The sequence below is a fragment of the Heliconius melpomene genome, chromosome 12 (assembly GCF_056956725.1).
Source record: "Heliconius melpomene rosina isolate 202511_hmr_F chromosome 12, ASM5695672v1, whole genome shotgun sequence".
In the NCBI taxonomy this organism is placed as follows: domain Eukaryota; kingdom Metazoa; phylum Arthropoda; class Insecta; order Lepidoptera; family Nymphalidae; genus Heliconius; species Heliconius melpomene.
In genome coordinates, this window is record NC_140400.1 from 16,113,001 (window position 1) to 16,134,012 (window position 21,012).

Here is a 21,012-nt window from a genome sequence, read left to right on the forward strand (position 1 = left end):
AAACAAATAGATTTGAACAGAAATTACCGAAACAATTTATCTATTTTAGTAGTTGCTCACGACGACCGTGGAAATATTCTATATATTTTTTTTTTACTTCCCACCATTGAACACTGTGTAAAAAAAAAAAACAAATTAACAAAGATTATAATAACCAATCATCATCGTACATGTTCTTACGTTACATGCTTCAAGACATAAAGTATATAAAATACGTGTTTGCTTGTAAATGTTTTAATCGCTTCACTAATCTCCCTTCCGTTGGAGCTGAGCTCGGCTAAAAACAAATATCTGTACCGGAACTGGATACCGGTCGGTGTTCGCCAGATACGCTTTCTTTCACTCGACACGACGACGATACGATATTTTTAGTACAGTACGGCCAACGTGTCGGGGCCGCCTTATTTTGCTCATTGTTAACTGTCCACAAAATATTCTAAAATAAAATTTGTAGCCAACAGCGACGACTCGTGGGCTGTATTGTATAGTGATTGATTGTATTTACCCGATTGCGCCGGAAGAAGAGTAATATTTTTCGAGTGTACATATGTACGTATATACATTTCTCTGGCATGTACTACAGCTTTCGGCTTTTGATGTAATATGAAGTGTCTTAGAATTCGTTATAATTATGGAATATACATTTTCAAAATCAATTGAGTGCAGTTTTTATTTGTTTAGGTTTTTTTTTTGTTTTTGACAAAAAAAGATCGATAGATATAGGATATTTTTTGTCTCTTTAATGAATAGTGGTAATAAGTAATAATACTATCCAATATATCCATCTAATATTTTAAATGTGAAAGATTGTGAGGATGTATGTTTGTTTGCACTTTCACGCAAAAATCACTGAACTGATTTAAATGCAATTCTACAGCAATATAGCTTTTACATCAGAACAACATATAGGCGACAATTTACGTAAACATTTTGTATAATTCAGCTACAATATAACAATAAGCTTAAGCGGGCCAAGCCGCGTGGTGGTCGCTAGTCCTAACATATTTAATTCAAAAGGTACTTTGTTCTAAATCGTAGAATGTAACAAGAGCTACGCCGTAGCGCTCGTTCTGTTAATATTTTATAACATGTTATTTATGGGGTATACAAAATCAAGACAAAAAGATTTTCTAACAGACTGATCTTTGTATTTACACAATATATAAGTAAATTGTGTTGATGAATATTTGTTATGGGTTCAAATCCGATTTGGACAAGTATAGATATTTTTTGACGTTGTATTTCGCAAACATTGGAACAGGGTACTTAGTATTCCAGTGTGGTGGGGATTATGCTGGACTGTGAGAGGAACTGGTCTGCTGTGATCTCTGCGAATTACTTCTCCGAAAGTTATCGCACTGAAGGAGACCGCGTAGTGGGTGCGTGAGTCCAGCGCGAATGCAGACTCGCTCCGCCGCGGTAGGCCAGGGGGTAGAAGAAGGCGGTATGCGCATCTTCAACTCCCCCTACCTCAGAGGAGCTACTGTTGGAGGGTCATAGTGATTCTCTTTTAAGTCATCGAGGCTGCGGATGCCTTAGGAGAAACCCCGGGGCACCCTGAAGGCGACGGTGGCCCGCAATAGGCGGGCCTTCTACTGAGGCGTCGTAGTGGTATGGGTACCTAGTGTTAAGATACTCCATTCATGTTGACGAATTTACGCCGCGTTTGGTTTTGTTTCCAAGGGTGCGGAGGGAGCTTACCAATGTAGGTTTAGGACTGTCCGTTTCTATTAAGACACTTTCCTTCCGAGGAAATGATAATATTAAATATTTCATTTCGTCGAGTGCGATTCGAACTCAAAACCATTCGGACTTACAGTCGCCGCTGTGCCGCTGTGCCATGACGGCTTTAATAAATATATAAGTATTATAAATATACTGCTCTTCTAAGTGCAAGTTAAAAATAACTTAACGATCAATTTCAAACCAGGTCAGTTTGTTCTTGCATTGGTAGTTCTTGATATATTCAACACTGTTGCTTAATAGTGTTACATAGATTATATAAGAAAGTTAAATATAAATTGTATAAATCATGTGTTTTAAAGTAAGCAGTGGTCGATTCCTATTTCGGTGAATTGTATTCTGTAAGGAAACATAATCATCATCATCATCATGAACAGCCATCTTTTGTCCACTTCTGGACATAGGCCTTCCCCAATTCTCGCCACGACACTCGATCCTCAGCTTTTCGGACTCATCCACTTCCCGCCAACCTCTTTATGTCGTCGGCCCATCGTAATGAAACATATATGCGAAATATTTTAGTTGAAGCCGTGGTTCCGATTTTCACCCGAGAAAATAAATTATTTTTATTACCTCGCTTTGGTAAAAGATAGCGCGGCGTTGAGTTCCGCCACTCAATTCCACTCACTCGGCGCAAACGGAGGAACTGAGTGTCTTAGCACTAGGTTCTCTCTACCTACCATGTTGTGCGATATTATAAGTCCCATAATTTCGATTATGCCTTGTCATTAGGTAAGGATAGATTTTTATATATATTATTATACTAGCGGCCAGCCCACGGCTTCGCCTGCGTCAACTACGTTACTATTAATTTCTGTCTCCATGAGCACCTACGTCCTATAAATAAAACCTATGCAAAATTTGAGATTCCTAGCACATGTAGTTTCTGAGATTTCGTTATGAGTGAGTGACCTTTCGATTTTATATATATAGATTTATTGTCCTAAATAAAATTTCTAATCTATACCTAATTCCCGTAATGGAAAAATCCCATATTTATATAACGTACCTGCCCACTTGTATCACAGTACTCGTAGTAGCGCGTTGCATTGTTGTCGCCCGCTCTGTCCGGTTGTAGCCAATTCTGCGCAGGCGTCGGCAGCTTGCAAATTGATGAGTTATTTGTCACCCTTACCACTTGTAGCTAAAACATATATTACATTTTATTTAGTTTGGGTAGGCAGAGAGCAGCCAGTGTTGCGACTGCGCCCTGCGCCCAGTGGCACCACCGTGGACGAGTGTTTATTAGACTGCTTCAACGTTAACACTAAGCTTGATACGGTTAAACGCAAGTCTTGAAATTTTAATATAAAAAATATTGCTTCGGACGCTCTCTAAGAGGGTTCAAATCCCGCTACGTTAAAATTATTATACGTTTTCTTAAAAGAGAATAATTAATTCTCTTTTGAGTGACGAAACTTTACGCTACACTGTGCGGGAAAATGAAAATACTTCATCTGTTTGCGTGAAGGTTGAGTCAATATTGAAAATAGACGTGTTAGTAATCTGTCTGTTCACAGAATGCCGCTACGAGCATGCGGCAGGCATTCGCAAGTATGCCGTGATAGCAAGTAAGCAGGAAGAAATAAATAAAGTGGATAGACGAGTTTGTAGATAATGAAAAACGAGTTAAAATAAACATAAACATTATCCCCGAGTAGGGGTCAGTTCGAGATATTACCTAAAGAATTAGAGCCAGCGTACGTACGTACGGTAGACGGTAGACAGAACCAATTCAAGGCGATCTGTCAAATGTCGGAAGCTGAATGCAGAGATAAATCTTTGTGAGCGTAATTGAACGCCTGCAAGGACATGTCCTATGTGTTATATTATATAGCGAGGCCAGTCGTGGCGCAGTGGAACGAGTGTGGCTGTAAACGCGACGGGTGATGGGTTTGATTCTCACTCGAGGAAGTGAAATATTTGATATTTTCATATTTTCATTCGCCCTGGAGCGCGGCATTGAGTTCTGGTACTTAACGCACAATGCCTCCGAAATTCGCTAGAGAGGAGCGGAGTGTCTTAACACTAGTCTCCCTCTGCCCTGCTAAGTGTGGGATACAGCTTGAAGCTGAAAAAAAATCTAGCAAAGAAGGCCCACTTAAAATATATTAATTGGGCTTGACGTTATAAATCAGTGGCCGGCGCTGTTATAAATCTAAGTAGAATAATGGCCCGTGAGTGCCGTGTTGTGCTCCTGCACTGGAGATGAATGACCAAATTAAACACCTTTGCCGCAAATTGCTCTGGATATTTGTATAGTATACGTGACGGTTTTGGGTTCGATTCCCAATAGGGGCAGCAGTTTTTCACTTTTAAGTTTTCGGAACAAGATCGAGCACGGCGTTAAGGTCCGAAAGTCAACACGCAATGTCTCGAAAAGGCATGAGATCCAGCTATGCAAAATTCGCAAGAATATAATAAAATGTAATATAATATAGTAAAGTAATAAAAAGGACTCATATTGCTATCGCATTACAAAGAAAATGACTTAGAGAATAAACTAAATAGACTATACACCCACGTCTATATTACATAAAGGAGGTTAAGAGCCAGAAAGCTTATATAACTTTAAATACAATAGATATCAAATTGAGAGTGATGACTTTGAGATAGTTGTGGGTTCGATCTCCATTTGGGGAAATGAATCATTTTGCATATTCTGCATTGACAAGATAAAACGTTGCAGTGAAAGAACGGAAAGAGTTTTGACACTAGGTTATCTTTATATATCCTGCAAAGTTATGTGTAAAACACAGCTTGCGTAATCCCCGTAGGATAGGGACTGACGCGGGAAAAGAACATAGTCTGGATGTGGACACAGTGGTTGTGGATTCGATCCCGCTAGGGTTGGAATTAAGTTTAGTGACCATATTTATATTTATATCCTCGCAGACTGCGGGAGCTAGACAAAGGGCATTCAACAGGTTATGGGTTCGATTCCCACTCGAGGAACAACAGGTAATACCTCGAATGCTGGGCGGTGCGTGGCTAACAGCCTTAACACTAGATTTCCTCAGCCGACACTTTAATTTTACAATTTTAATAAATTCTTATAACATAAGGCCATAAGGTAAAAATAAAAAGTTTTCTATTAAGGAGCAGCGGAACGAGACCGTTCAGAGTCTCGGTGGGAAACGTTTGAAACTAGGTTACTCGTGTACTAAGATTTTACTTGAGTTTTATATCAGAAGTTTATATTTTATACATTTTAAATTATATATTTATATATGACTCCGTAGTGGCGCAGCGGCACAAACGTGCGACTGTAATCGCGACCGTTATAAGTTCGATTTCCACTCGAAGTTATTGAAAAAAAAATCAGCTTCACGCTGTATCCAGCTCACGGCAGGATAGGCCGAGAGATTTTCGAATTTTTTAAGACATTGTGTGCTGAGAGGCGGTGTTGAACGCCGGGCTTTTTCTAACAAACATATTCTACAGTATTCTAATTTCTAGTACAAAAGAGCAGGTAGCGGCGTGAATTAAACAAGAGCTAATGAATTATTCTCGAAGCGGTTTAGCTGCGGCTCCCACTGGCGCTACGAATGTTACTGTAGCACTGTAGATATTTGGAAATGTATTTTAAAAAAACAGCTATTTTTAATAAAATTATTTCCAAATATAGCTTGCCTTGTCCCGCAAAACAGGGTTGACGGATGTAACTAGTGTTACGTCACTCCGCTTCTTATCTTTTTGCCAATTTTTTATGATATTTCATACGTATGATAATATCTTCGTTCGTCTTTGAATACAGATATCTTGGTGATTTATTGTAATCATTCTATATATTTGTATTCGGTAACAAAACGATGCGCAGCATTGAGTTCCTCTTGGAGACAGAGTGAGTAAAATTAGTTAAACAACTTTATTTAAGTTTTTTATTCTAATGAAATGAGTTTACAATGAAGGAGTATTCAAATGAAGGAGTTTACAATCGTGCACTCTTGCCACGACTGGCCATACATAGCTTTTAATAAAATTAATAAAACATATTAGAAAAATTATCCTCGTTAATAAATGATTATTAGTTAGAGTTATCCTATGAAGGATATTTCATATGCAAACCGAATAAATGTTAAAATGGTGGTAGTAAAAATAAAAACACATTTTTTTGTTCGGACGTGCCTAGATAACAAATTAGCCAGATTATATGCAACTCTCCGTAATCGTGCCGTCTCTCTTTTTATGTGGAAATTTACACCTTTAATATCGCTATCTCTTTCTAATTTTTGAGTTCACGCATGCGCTTTAAGGGTTTTCCCGAAAGATACGGGATGCTTGAAGCTGCATAAGCTTAATAATAGATAGATAGATAAATATTTCGTTTAAATCTGTTTTATTGTAATATCATTAGATTTTAATATTAATATTAAAATCTAATGATATATGGCTATGTTTTTTGTTTTCATCCAAAATATTTATATTAATTTTTAGTAATATTTGAATTACACAGATTATGATCCAACTAAAACTTTTTGTACAAACATAAAATGAAAACAATAAAGTAATATATATAATAAATAACGTACCACGACCTGAGTGAGTGTGAATTATCTAATTTGTAACAATACTGTTACGCAAGAGGTACTGCGCACTACGGAGCTTCGACTGGGGCGACTCAGCCTCTGAAACGCGGCGAACATCCCGGGGACACGACGTCTTTAATACGACTATATTTAGTAAAACACTCTTTTACCATTGAAAATATCATCAAAATATGTTCTTAAACGTGATTAATATTAAATTAATGTTAGAATTGGTATTCATTTGATCGTAACAGTGATTTATTGTGCGACTTATATATTTGACAGTTTTTGAGTATAATTTGACAGTTTGTTTTTTTTCCAATAAATTTCGTGACATAAGTGAGAAGTGTTTATGGTGTGATTTGATTTGGGATGAAATCGGTGAGTTTTGTTATTGTAATTTTAGACATTTTTTCATACCCAGTATTCCGCATGTATCAGGGTTCGCAGAGAGTACCTGGTGTTAATACACTACTACTGCTCCTGTAATTCTCTTTCTGCCAAATTATCGAGATATTGTGTGTTGAGTAGCAGAAATTAACTTAACACCGTGCTTTGTCATGTTACCAGAGGGAAGAAATGAAAATAGTTGATTCTCCTGAGGGGATATGGAGCCCAAAACCGTTGCATTTACAGTCAGACGCTGTGCCGCTGCTCCACGAAGGCTACTTACTATTAAATTAAACTAATTTAATTTCTCATTATGCTATGTAAATATAACTAATTTACTATTTTTGGTTGTTATGAAAGATATGCATGTATATGTTTTATTCAAAAATACACAAAGAAGTAAATTGTTATACTTGACCTTAAGAAAATAATGATATTTTACAATGATCACTTATCTCTATCTACATACAACTCTTTCCTTACTGAATGACCGGTCGACAGCGAATAGCCGGTACTACGTGGCTTAGAAGGCCGAGTCTTACAGTCTAAAGGTCTTTGGAGATTATAAGGTTGCACTGAGGGATTTCCCGAAATTCCAACAGGAACACAAGAAAATGGTATTTCACACATAATAAATATGTGTATTTTAACATAGTACTGACATCGTCCAAGCAACCGAAGCTGATCAGCGGAACTCAACGCCGCGCTTCAACTCCCACTCGAGAGAATTAAATATTTAATATTTTAATTTCTTTACGTTTCGTACTCAACTGAAATGGTTGCCAATAGAATACAGGCGTAATTTGCATGCCCTCACTCTTCCTTATAGCATCCTTTTCAATCCTGTTACACCATCCTACCTCAAGGAGCGTTTTAAGTTCCTGGGGTCAGACACCTTCCATTCCCAAAACCTCCGTTCCCACCTTAACCATATCCTCGAAATTCCTCTATGCCACACGAAATGCTATAGTGACTCTTTTACGGTTAAAACAGTAAAGCTATGGAAAAAGTTGCCGCTGGAAGTAAGACGGTCTCAGTCAATTGGGATTTTTAAACGACGTCTTAAACTTTACTATCTCCAACTCAATTCATAAAACGACAATATTATAATTGTATATGTATTTATCTTTAATTGTTGTATGTATGTATATATGTATGTATGTAGGTATTTGTGTAGATATGTATGTATGTATGTATGTATGTATAAATGTATGTATTAAACTATTTTGTGTTCTCTGAATATTGGTTTATATATTTTATGTACTTTTTGCACATTTCTGCCTTCTTTTCTAAATTTAATCCTTCCATTTTTTCTTTGGTCGCCTGTAAGAAATCGCTTTTAGTGATAAGGCCGCCATTGCACACTTGTTAATCGTGTTTCTAATGATTTGTATTTTTTTTTCTCTTCTTATTTGTGCAACAAAGTATTATATTATTATTATTATTATTGGAGTTTTGTCGTACTGGCAACTTTAATAGCAAATCTTTCCTCTTTGGTTAGGAATTCCAAATTAAAATTTATACAGCTATTTGTTTCGTTAACCGTCATTCATTTGTTTTTTTCTTCTGTTTTTTTCTGTTTTCGTCACTCAGGCTAATAAAGTGAAAAGCTCCAGACGTCTTAAGCTAAGAATAAGCAATTGTCTAATACCACGCGGAACTTTGCCTTATGTCAGTTTTTTTCTTTCTTTACACATCTCGGGCATTCAGCTAGGCGGATAAAAAGAACATTGCTTTTTGTGGAAAAAACGAGGCTTTTTTACAAGGCAAACTCGCGTACGGGTCACCCGATGGTAAGTCATCACCCCCGCGTTGTCGGGCTTCAAGGTGGAGATGGACGCTCTTTCTTATGTTAGAAGCAATGTGGGTTGGATAACAAAACTCAACGCCGCGCTTTGTCGGTATTAAGCACCGCGCGTTCATTCATATATAATAAATAAACGCGGGTATATGAAAGTCATTAATTATCCTAAATGCAAATTGAACTTAAAATCACCTTGACTATCAGTATTTTGTTCCGCCATGCAATGTCTTAATTTCCTTTGGAAAATGGAGAATGGAGTGTCTTGACACTAGGTTAAGTGTGCGTATTCTCCTATATTCCGAAACAAAGTGCAGCTGAAAAAAAATTATAACAAATCGACTTTAAAAAGTCAGTTTTCTGCAAGGGATGTTTAACTTTTCTTAAGGGCAACCTGTTTGATTTGCATGAAACCACTCCATTCACTCGAATGTTGAAAGCAATCGAATTTCAAAGGGGACTGTTCAACCGTTTTACTTAAAATATACGACTTATTGGATAAGGTTACTTTTTATGGCTGAAAGCCGCAATTTTAGCACAATATTTTCTAAAATATTAATATTTATATTCTTTATTTTTTGTACATAAAGAAAATAAATTTTAATATTTTTATTTTTTCTATCGATAGAGTTTTAATTAAATCATGGCCCCCGAAACATCCTGCTATGTTTGAATGCGTTGCGTTTACAATCAGATCTTGGTCTGCTGCGCCACGATGACCTCAACATCTACTTAAATATATGTGTGTACGTCTCATGTGGAATTCGGACAAGTACCCACAATTCAGACGGAAATCAGAGAAAAGTGTTTCCATAATAAGTGATCTCTGTCTACCCTTCTTTACGCGTGATGCAGATCACAGATAGAGAAGACAGCGTTTTCAAACTACGTTCATTCATTCTTCCTATTGTAACATTCATTTTTTACTCTGTTACCTTTTATCCATTTCATCAGCATTGAACTGAATGCTTGACCCCTTTTCTGATTGAGGGCAAAACAGTTGGAACAATTTACTTATTTTTTTCAAGAACTGCTGAAAATATGCTATATTTTTGATTCTATTCTGTAAACGAGTTAATAAAAGAAAAATGACCGTGTTTAACTTATTGACAAATCATTTCGTTTCGGAATATTTCTTATTATATTATGGATAGGAAAATTATAAAAACGTTTAAACATTAGAGCGCTGTTATACCTCTGATTCATACAAATTAATAAAGTCTAAAATATGACCCTTGTTCTTAGCCACGACGGCTGTTAGTCCACATTTCATTTCATTTTCCTACACTTTGGTGGTGATGACAGTGAACCCAAATATTACATGTTTCGAGGCAATTAACAATAATGTAGATAGTAAATACATTCAACCGGAATGTATTTATGAAAAAGATAATTTAAATAATAAACAAAAACGATCAAAAATCATATTATTTTTACTGTTCAGATTTTTTTTTATTGCACTTTATATCCCGTTCCTCACACTCCGACTAAGTTTTAGATATTGCATGTTGAGCAGCGTAACTCAACGTTATTGAGGAATTTTAGTGATATTTTTTTTGTATCGGTATTTCTCTCACGTTTTTTTAAACATTTTTAAAGTGTTATTCCAAACTAATAGTAGAAGATTTAAGCCGGCGCTGCTAGGCTGGTTTACAAAACGCGTGGGTTCAAATCCTACGCTACATTAAAAATTTTATATGAAACTAAAAAGTGTATTTGAGGTGTTATTCATTGCCTTGAAACCTGTAAAATAACTTGTGAATTGACTCTCTAAAGCTCCAAAGTAATGATATGTAAAACGGTAGGATTTGCCGGTTATTACAATTTTTTTTATAGACGTATATAACACAATGAGCTCAAACTCTACCTCTCCTGCTAAATTACGCGATTAAGCATAGCTTAGCGTAGCTTCAGTGATTGGCATCATGGGTATGTTAGCTTCCATCTGTATCAGGGTAGGCAAAGGAAATCTAGGATTTACTGTCTTCCCCACTTTATGTCCATCTTTTACTCTTTCCCTTAAGCTTGAAATTAAAAAACATCTCAATATAAAGTAAGTGCTTTCAAAATATCAACATTAGAAGTTAACGTTGCAAGTCATCAATCTTCCCCCGACTTCCCTTTGAGTAGTCCTTTGACGAATGTATCGAGTAGCTTTATCGGGTCGTCTCGTCTAAATCAAACAGGTTGCCTTATAAGCTGACTCTTAAACTTGTCTAAAGTGAATTTCAAATTCAAATTCAATATATCGCAGAGTAGTCAGAGGAGACCTAGTAGATATAAAGACACGAGCGAGCGACTGTAAACCGTCATGTTGTGGATTCGATTCCCACTCGAGGATATGAAATATTTAATATTTTCATTTCCTCGCTCTGGCAACGAGATAAAAGTGGTGACAAGAGTTCCACCACTGACATGAAATGCCTCACTTCTTTCCTCCATTTTACAGAATTCCGTGTAAAATGGAGAACAGGAGTGTCTTAATGGTATCGTATTTTCATAACATGTGTATGTGCGATATAAGGTGAACCTAGTACAGACCAAATGTCTGTAGTGTTATAGAATTAAAAAAAAGTTTGCGATTAAATTTAAAGCAGCTAACTCGTGTCGATTTATCCTCGACCCTCGAATCCCTTTCAAATGTGATCACTTTCAACGGGCGAGTGTACCAAATGGCTGAGAGTCTTGCGCCTAAATTAAACAGATCTCTTTATAGACTGCTTTATTGAATAATTATTATATAAAACCTTTTTTAAAGTGTTATCCTTTACTAAGAATGGAAAAGTATTTAAGAAAAGATATAAAACATTGAACGTGCTGGGAGTCGAACCTGCGCCCCTTAAAAACCGTCCACGCTCTGATTCCTAAGCCATACTTTCTAGAAACGTATTTTCTTAAACTTATTTTTCACATTATTGTGCGTTGAAATTTAAATATAGGCACAATATTATTTGGGAATATAAATTGATAGATTGAATGTGTGAAATAATATTTTTGGACAATATTACCGTACGTGTACTTTGCCACTCGTCAGAGCCGTCAGCCAGTGAGCCAGGCGCAAGGGCGCAAGCGTGCGACTCTACGCGTGACAAATTGTGGGTTCGATTCCCACTCGATGAAATTAAATGTTTAATATTTTAATTTCCTCGCTCTGGTAACGAGGCAACGTGGAGCGTTGACTTCCGCAGTTCAACACGCAACGACTCCAGAATTCGGCGAAAAGTGGGGGTCGTAAGTGTCTTAATTGGAATGGAGTGTGTGTCCGGATAGGCATGCAAAGGCCCCATTCAAGAATTATAACAATTTGAATGAAAATGTATTTGTAATTTGTACCTTAAATATTTTCCATTAAGAAAATACAGGTTGTTTTCTTAATTAGACCTTTAAAATTTATAGAATTCTTGAAACTCTTGCCAATTAAACGCGTAACGTTTTTGTTTTTCATTAATATTTTATCGAAGTTTGAATTTCGTGAATTTAGAGATTTTACTGGCTATTGTTAGATATATATTTTAGATATTATTATTATTTTTTAATTAAATCAGCTTCACGCTGTATCCCGCATACCATATGATAGACAGAGGGAACCTAGGGTTGAGACGCCCCGTTTCTCATTTTCCGCAGAATTCTGGATACTGGTGTCGAGGCAAAGCGCGGTGTTGAGTTCTACCACTCAACACGCAATGCATCCAGAAAGTGGGAAGCGGAGTGTCTTAACACTGGGTCTCTGCCTACCCTGCAGTGTGCGGGATACACCGTGAAGCTGATTAATAATAGTTTTTCCTTTTGTATTGTTCACATATTATAAAGTGGGTACTTACGAAGTGTACTTGAGGTTGTGATGGAGCAGGGACACAAGCGTGCGACTGTTAATACGACAGTTGTGGGTTATATTCCCAGTCAGGAGAATTAATATTTTCGTTCAATATTTTGTTCAACGAATTATAAATAGAAATGTGAATAGCAATATTACATACACCTGTGTCGAGTTCATATAAAATTAAACGTGTCAAACGACTTAGTACTAGGGGCCAAGATATTTATGTAACTGGTGACCCTCTTTTACTTACCTGAAAGCCTTCTTTTAGAATATTCTGCGTTTAGAATAAATGTTCACTTTCTCGTAGATTCACGCTCTATCCCGTATATAGTAGGGTAGGCAAAGGGAACCTATTGTTAAAAGACTCCGTTAAATTAAAAATTGCGAGGTACGTGGAGGGGCATCGCTCAAACTTTAAGTTAACGGGGTATTGAGCAGCGGAATTCAACGCTGCGCTTTGTCTAGTTAACAGAGCGCGGAAGTGAAAATAGTTTCTTCTTAGACAATGTGCCTTTTTTAGGGATATAAAACTATATTAATATTTAAATGGAAGAAATGAAGAATTAATTATATTTCGATGTATTAGCGACCAGTGTTAGTTCTGCCACTAAGAGGATGTCATCTGTCATCAACAATATCATTTTTTTTGACCTCCCAGGTGGAGCCACAGGAAAAACCTTGTGGGTTTTATAGCTACGATCAATCTCCTAATTGTACACGACAAATAATATGTCGTACGTACTTAAATAAGAACGAAAAACTAATTATAGGAGAGGAATTATAATAATTTATAGTGTTATAAAGAACATTTACTTTTCTCCGTACTAATGAGCTAAGAAGTCATTCAATAGACAGAGACATTGATACAAATCTAGGTTAACTATGAAAATTTATGAAATATATATTTTTTTAAATCCTTTGAAAGCGTAACTCTTGACCTACATATCTATAATCTTCTCTTTTAAAATGTAAAAATATAATTTTAGTTTATTTATCCAATTATTTTAATAACATTTGAGGTTTTCGTGGTGCAGCAGCACATCTTCTGTCTGTGAACGCGAAAGTTTTGAGTTCGATTATATGAGACTCTTAGTCTCCTGACTGGGATGTTTATGTCGATTTGAATGACTTATTACAGTGTCTGTTTCGGTACTATACCGTTGTACATTAAATTTGATTCCCATTCAAGGAATTGCTTATTTCACATAGAATTGAACATCATTCGCCTATTATACTATTATACTTTTATTATTTTTTTGTAATGTTATGTTAAATTTAACAATTGTTCCAAGTAGTAATACAAGTATAAAATTAAAGTGTAGATCGTATAGGAATATTTTGCTGTTAAAGCATACCTAGTCAATTGTCCTTCCATTTTATTCGCATTTCGATCCCTCCATCGAGGCACGTTGCCAGATAGACTAGGAGCTGTTAAAAAATTGTTTTTGTAGAAACTTTTATATTACAGGTTTTATATTAAAAAAAATATCTCTTTCTCCAGGTTTCGGTATCCATTATGCAACTTTGGGAAATTGTATAAAAAGTAAGTACCTAGCGCAGCACATTATTTTGCTATAAGTATACAATGACATAAAAAATATAATAAAATCAAATTTTAGATACATATAAGAATATTAACATGGCCCTATATTGCAGTAGAAATTTAAGTTGATTGACCTTTCGCACATTTTGATTCCTGCACCGTGGCACGATGCCAGGTTGACACCAGGAGCTGTCGATCTTTTTGTTTTTAGTTTTTTGTTTTCAGCGAGATTGTTACATTTGGGGTTGATGACAGGAAAAAAATTAACACTAATATTATTTAATTTTTTATTTGTGCTAGGTTTTGTGTAAAATTTAGAGATACTATTTGCAGCGATATTGGCTGTGCCTTTATATCTGGGTTAGTCACTTTACACTTTTATATATACAATATAATTATACTTATATATTGGGAGAGGTAGAGGGAGGAGAAAATATTATATAGTTCATTTTGTAGAGCGGGGATCGAACCAGCCGATGGTTGTTGATTTGATTTAACGTTCGTGGGAAACGGAGTGTCTTTACACTATATCCCTCTGACTATTCTGTAATATGCGGGACACATAGTGAAACTGAAAAAATAATCTTTCATTTTCTTTTATATTGAGATGTAAAGAATTTCCTTAAAATTTTATTTTATCAGTAGTATTTATGTAGTTACTGTAAAGGTAAAAAAGGGGTATAATAAAATTTACATAAAGGCACTGAAAGTGTGATATCTAAACAGAAATCTGATTCAAAACATGGAACGGATATTCGGTCTGAAGGCACTATCGGTTAAGTACTATAGCAACATTGTAATGACATTAGGTTTGCCATCAAAGTAGATATTCATGTGTATGTTGTAACAGGCTTTTTTACAAAGGTTTTGTTACTGCACCAGTCCTAATTTCAATAGAGAGGACGGTTGCAAACTTTCTACCGCCTGGAACCTCATAAAATTTTTGAAGTCTCAAATCCACCATACCAGAGGTCAACATATAGTCAGTTATTCTTGATATATATTAGTTGTTTTTTTTTCTCTCTACAAAAATGGCAGTTTAGTCATTGAATCATCATTTGAATAGGCCTTTAGTCATTTTAGTAGTATGTAGTTTAGAGAGAGTAGAGAAATGTGTTTTAAAGGCAGCTGTCTGAAAATGATGCCTTTCCGCCGTCAGAACTTTACGTGCCACGTGAGAGGGGAAACGTGTTACCGCATAGAACACTTTACCTCTTTACCTATTGCGACTTACGTATTTATTACTTTTTGGTATTCGACTTTCTGCGATGTTACATAGTATAAAATAGGAACCAAGTCTGATAGACTAGAGTGTCAGATAGTACGCACGTAGCAGTGTAGGAAGTGGGAACCTAGTGTTAAGATACTTCCGTTTCCGACTTTCCACTGAATTCTAGAGGCATTGCGTGAAGAGTGGCGGAACTGAACTCCACTCTTTGCCTCTTTAAAAGAAGGAAATTAAAATATTAAATAATTCATACAGCACGTGTTGCACTTTAATTACGGATATGCAATATGGCGAAACTCAACGCTACGTTTTGCCTTACCGTGGGAATAGAAAATAATTAAGATAAAATAATGTAATAGAATTTTCTATGATCTTGAAAAGCCAACTAAGGCTATGTTGGCTTACACCATCGACGAATAGTGAATTAGATTTTTGCTTTTCGCCAATTCAAAAATATGGAGGAAACATTAAAAAAGTAAAAAATAGAAAGAGATATAAATATGTATATAACAATATATAAAACGGCCCGATTCATGATAACAGATAGGCAGTATAAATCGTCCTGCCACCAAGTCGCCACTGTCTCGCCGTAAATATTGAGTTATAGTCATTTATCTTGACTCCTCCCAGCTTGTATTTCACCAGTTAGTGTCAGTTTTATTTTCACCAGTCGGAAGGAAAAATAATGTTTTGTCGTTCATAAAGACACCTAGGAATTGTTCTTTTATTCTTTTATTATTTGTTATTTTTTAAAGAAAAGAGTCCCTTCTAGTTACACAATGGTAGGTTAATCGTAGCGCATCTTGACAGCCTCTGACTGTAAAGGCGAAGTCTGTGGATTTAAGTCCTACTCGGAGGATTAATATGTTTTAGTTATATATATTTCTCTTTAGTAGACCAGACGAGTTTCACGAACTAAAGAAGAACTAAAAATTATTTAAACACATTACAATCAACGATCAATATAATATATAAAATTTTCTTTACTCAACCGTAATACCTACCTTAATTTTTCCATACAATAGTTACAAAATATTTATTAAAACACCGCGTACAAAGCTTAAACGCGACATACTTACTTTGTAACGAACAATTCCGTACATAATGCTTTTATTAAATTTGTTTGGGAATTTTAATATCGATGTGATGGGCCGACGCGTCAGTACTGTCCCATTCATGGGGGCGATCAATCATGGCCGTAATGGATGGTGGGATTAGCGATAAGACAATGTATGATAGGTATTAGGGGTAATTATTAAAATTGTAAGGGTCGTAACAAGCCAAAGCATGGCTTTGAGTTCCGCCACTCAACACGTAATATCTTAAAAAATCGGCGTTAAGCAACAAATGGCACTAGGTTCCCTGTTGTTTTGTGCGAGATAAAGATTGAAATAAAAAAAATATGGTCATCAAAGAAATATGACATATTTCTTAACTTAAACTTAAACTTATGTGTTTATGTTATAGATTCTGAGAGACAGGCCGCTCTGAAATAAGTAAGAAAATAATCTAAACTAAAAAAAAAGTTTTAAATACACGCAGCTAACATTTAGTCGACCACGACTCGTTGACCGTCTCTACGAGTATTTGTCTCAATTGAAAATCGAACTCGTTACTGTATTAAGCCAATTGAAAGCCAATAAACACTAAATAAAAATGTAATTGAATAAAAAAGATCGGTATTGTCTAAAATACGTAAAATTTTGACACGTATTTATAAGATTGGTTGTCGTACGTCGTATTCACAATTCTTTTATACCAATTTCTCGTTTTCAATTCACTTTCAGGTGAACGAAGTACAAGTGGAATATATTTAATCTTGTATTCAATATACTTATATATTTCAGCTTTGTAAGTTTGTATTGAAATGCTTAATATTGATGTTGCGTCAGTATCATTCAGTTCATATGGAAATACCACTTTCCATAGAGATTATTCGATTTTTGTTGTTTACTTTCACGCTGTATCCCGCATATAGCAGGATAGGCATGAGGACCCTGTGTTAAGATACCCTGTTCTTCATTGGCACAATTAAATGCCACGCTCGGAAATCCCCCGAATGGAAATCGAATCCACAATCGTCATTTTTTACATTCAGGTGGTCTAGTTTCTAATTAATCAAATGTTATTATAAGTGATTTTTTTCTCAAAATCTGAAATTCTTGTTAATAAGCCTATTTATTACTAATAGTAAAAGGCTGATACTAAACATATTCCATATTTGTTAAACGCGCTATCTTTCGCATATCATGGGAAACTTAACGCTTCTCTATGTCTTCTCACTAGAGCGAGGAAATAAAAATAATTCCAGCTCTGAAAGGTTGAATTGGAATTCTTAATATCGATGTTGCGTCAGTGCCGCTCAGCTCACATACAAAGAGGACCACATTCCGTAGCGAATGTTCAATTGATCTGTATTGAAATTTTCTATTGTCTTTTATTATGTTAAAAAAATAAATAATTGCTTCGACACCTCTGCCTTATTAACTAAAGGGATTGTAGATTGAAGTGTGCCGATAATGATGAATTGTAATTTTATTAACTTTGGTCTGTTAAGAAACAGTGCAAAGTTGAAAAATAAATAAATCTCTATTTTGAACTTAAATGAAGTTTATTATTTTATGACATATAATTAATACCGTTTTGGCGCAGCAGAAGAGCATCCGACTCCATATGCGACGGCTTTGGGTTTAATTCCCACTCATGCATTATTTTCATTCTCCTGCTCCAACAAGACAGACCGCAGATATGAAGAATGCATCTCACACACAACAGTAAAGCGGCGCGCTCCGCCGGTGACAATAAATCAGCGCCAGCTATTATTGACTATCTATTAATAGATAATTAACCTGACGGTCACTGTGACAGCCCTACGCTACGGTACAATGGACATGTTACAATATGGTCGAATGCTTTAAAAAATAAAAAATTATGAGGCCCTTGTAGTGCAGTGATACCAGGTGTGGGTTCCGTTGACTCTTGGGAATTATATATTTTTTAATATTTCATTTCCTCGTTTTGGTATCGAGGCAAAGCGCGGCGTTGGTTTCCGCACACAAGTAGGCGAGAGGTAGTAAGCGTAAGTGCCTTCATTTAAAAGGAATGTCCTACTAACTTCCAAAGTTTTCTTTGGCTTCTCTGCTAAAAAAATCACGATTTACTCTGTATATAGCAGGGTGGACAGAGACCCTATTGTTAGAAAATTCTGTTTAACACTTTCCGCCTGAAATATTGAGTATAATTGAGTGTTGAGTGGTGGAGCTAAACGTCGTAGGTTATCTTAAACAGAGCCAGGAAGAAAAAATAATTTATTTCCACGACTGTTGCACTGCGCCACAACAGTCTGCAGTTTATACAAATTGTCTTAAACAAAAACCGGCGAACGGAGAAAACAAGAGATTTGTTAGTTGTTCTTTCAATTTACTTTTATTATGTACAAGAGTTCATTCTATATAAAACTAAATTAATTAATTATAGTTGGTAATTACAATAAAACAATTTTGAACAAAGAAGAAAACTAAATCCTATGTTAATTACGATTTTTTTGGTCTACGCTGTAGTCCCTATAGAAGGTTAAGCAACCTAACCTAGCGATAAGATTTTTGAGAGAATGCGTGTTGAGTAATGCAAATAATATTTTTCTCCTACTGATAATGGAACTTTCCACCGTCGTGTTTACAGTCAGACACTATACCACAGCGACGCGACGACGGCTGCAAATTACGATTTAAGTAGTAAAATAAGAGAAACAATATTCACACGGGTAATATTACAGACGAGCTGCTATTCCCGAAATGAGGTCACCGGATACAAAAGCCCCATTAGCAATTTAATAAATTGTACGTCGCTTTAAATATATTTCAGTTTTTCGCAATATATTTTCAGTATAAAAATGTCCATAAAAGGTACAAGGCATGTTTTATCTGCGGAGGAAATCATATTATACCGCCCTCCCTTCAGCTTTTTAACAAAGTTAGCTGAGAAAAAGCAGCACTTAAATGATTTATTTAGTAAATCTGACCATAAAGTTTGATACTTATTAGTTATCGTTGTTTCAGATTGGCCTAAGCGAGGATGGAATAATAATGAAGGAGGAGAGCTTTCGCTAATTAAGATGGATATTTGACGAGAAACAAAAACGCAAAGAAAATGACGAATGTGAAATTAAAGCTGCTCTATTTTTTGCTCAACGCACTCTTGTCAGTCGACTTGGTCCACTCACGCCCCTATTCCTTCAACTCAACAGATATTATAATGAATTTTCCGAATAACGATACTTTTCATATACCTGTAGAATCTAATTCTGATACCCTTATCGTTGCTGATGAAGACGAGACACCAGAAGAGACTAATAAAAGTTCAAACACACAAATGGAAGCCATCGTGAATGCTGAACAAGACAGGGACGAAGCGCTGTCTCGAAATAGTAATAAAGACAACTTTAGTATATTAGAAATGCCAAAAAATGATCCAGAAGGTTTCGAAAAACAATTAAACATATCAAGCCCTTTATTGGATGAAATGATAGATTCAGAATCCGATAGAGAGGAGAGGTTAACTGATATCTTGTTTAGGTCGGGTGCTGAATTTGCAGAAATGCCAAAATTTGAATTCCTAATAGCCGCTAAGATAAATAGCAGTAGTGATAACGGAACTAAAGATGGCTTTAGTGGTAATAACTTAGATAAATATAATCGTAATAGTAGTGACGTGTTAAGAAAAGTCGATTATGTGGAACTTGTAGAAGTTATTAAGCCTTCTAATATAAATGAAAATAAAAGTGCTTATAATTTGGCGAATATTACAGCGCACAACGTGGACAATGATGTGGCGCCAGACACAAGTGAGTAATTATTCTATTTTAAATAACAAGTATAAAAGCTAAAGCTAAATTAAAAGAGAAAAGGATGACTTAGAGAAGTCTCTTCTCCCTTGTTTCTTTTTTCCTTTCACTTGAAAGTAATATTTTTGTTTGTTCTGTATGTAGTCAAGAATATAAAGAAATTATGTAGCACACATAATGTTTTTATATTCTTAATTTACCACAAAGAGAAGCGTCTGACTGTGTTGTAACATTACGGATTGGAATCCAACACTAAGGAATGTAATGTAAATATTTTAATATCTTTTTGTACGATTTTGTTTTCTCGAACAACGTAATAGTCAAATTTACATTAGCGTTACATTCACAGCTCGATTCAAAGTAGAGTTTCGCGCGTATAAAGCTTGAAGCTAAAAAAAATATACTTATAAAGCGAAAAAATAATTTTAACATTGTGGTTTCAAAAGTTTTTATTCCATGGATTTATTCATCACGAAACCGTCACTGTCACTCTGACGGGTAAACGGCTGACATGTTTTACCTGCGCTTAATTTGTACCACTAAATTTATTACCAATATTTGGTGGTTTGAATCGTTTTATCTCATTATTGTATACATAATTGATGTGGAAATGTGTATTAATCATTGTGGAGCATTTAGACAAAGCGCAGCGTTCAGTTCCGCCACTTAGCACGTAACGTCGTGAAATTTGGGCGGTACCTGTTGCGTGGCGTTCTCTCTGCCTACCCTGCTGAGCTATAGGATAGTCGTGACTCTGCTATTGTGGCGCAGTAATCATATCAAGATTAGATTACTACTCTTTTTTTCTTTTTTAAAGTGTATATTTTAAATAATATTTAATATATTCAATATATTTACATTATAAAATGAATTAAAGAAACATTAAAAGATTCAGTTGAGATTTTAACTGAATCTTTTACTATTTTTTATCAGCTTCCCGCCGTATGCCGCGCACTGTACCTACCCCTACTCTGTGCGGGATACTGCACACAGCAAGGCAGCAGCAAGCTGAAGGAACCTATTGTTAAGACACTCCGTTCCCCTCTTTTCGCCGAGTTCTGGAGGCATTGCGTGTTGAGTTGCGGAATTCAACGCCGCGCTTTTGCCTCGACACC

The 21,012-nt window shown here is 35.7% G+C and overlaps 1 protein-coding gene across 3 annotated transcripts in view; it reads left to right on the plus strand.

The window, feature by feature from the left end:
* The first annotated feature begins 6,344 nt into the window (after positions 1-6,344).
* The window catches only part of LOC146534179 (uncharacterized), a 47,409-nt gene continuing 32,741 nt past the window's right edge, over positions 6,345-21,012 (plus strand). The window contains exons 1-2 of one of the 3 annotated variants that reach the window (XM_085194613.1): positions 6,345-6,653; positions 19,113-19,897. In XM_085194613.1, coding sequence (XP_085050739.1) covers positions 19,204-19,897 — 694 coding nt within the window. In that variant the 5' untranslated portion in view covers positions 6,345-6,653; positions 19,113-19,203. Of the gene's footprint in view, positions 6,654-13,780; positions 13,827-19,112; positions 19,898-21,012 lie in introns of those variants that run through there. The other 2 variants (XM_085194615.1, XM_085194614.1) reach the window with 2 other exon arrangements.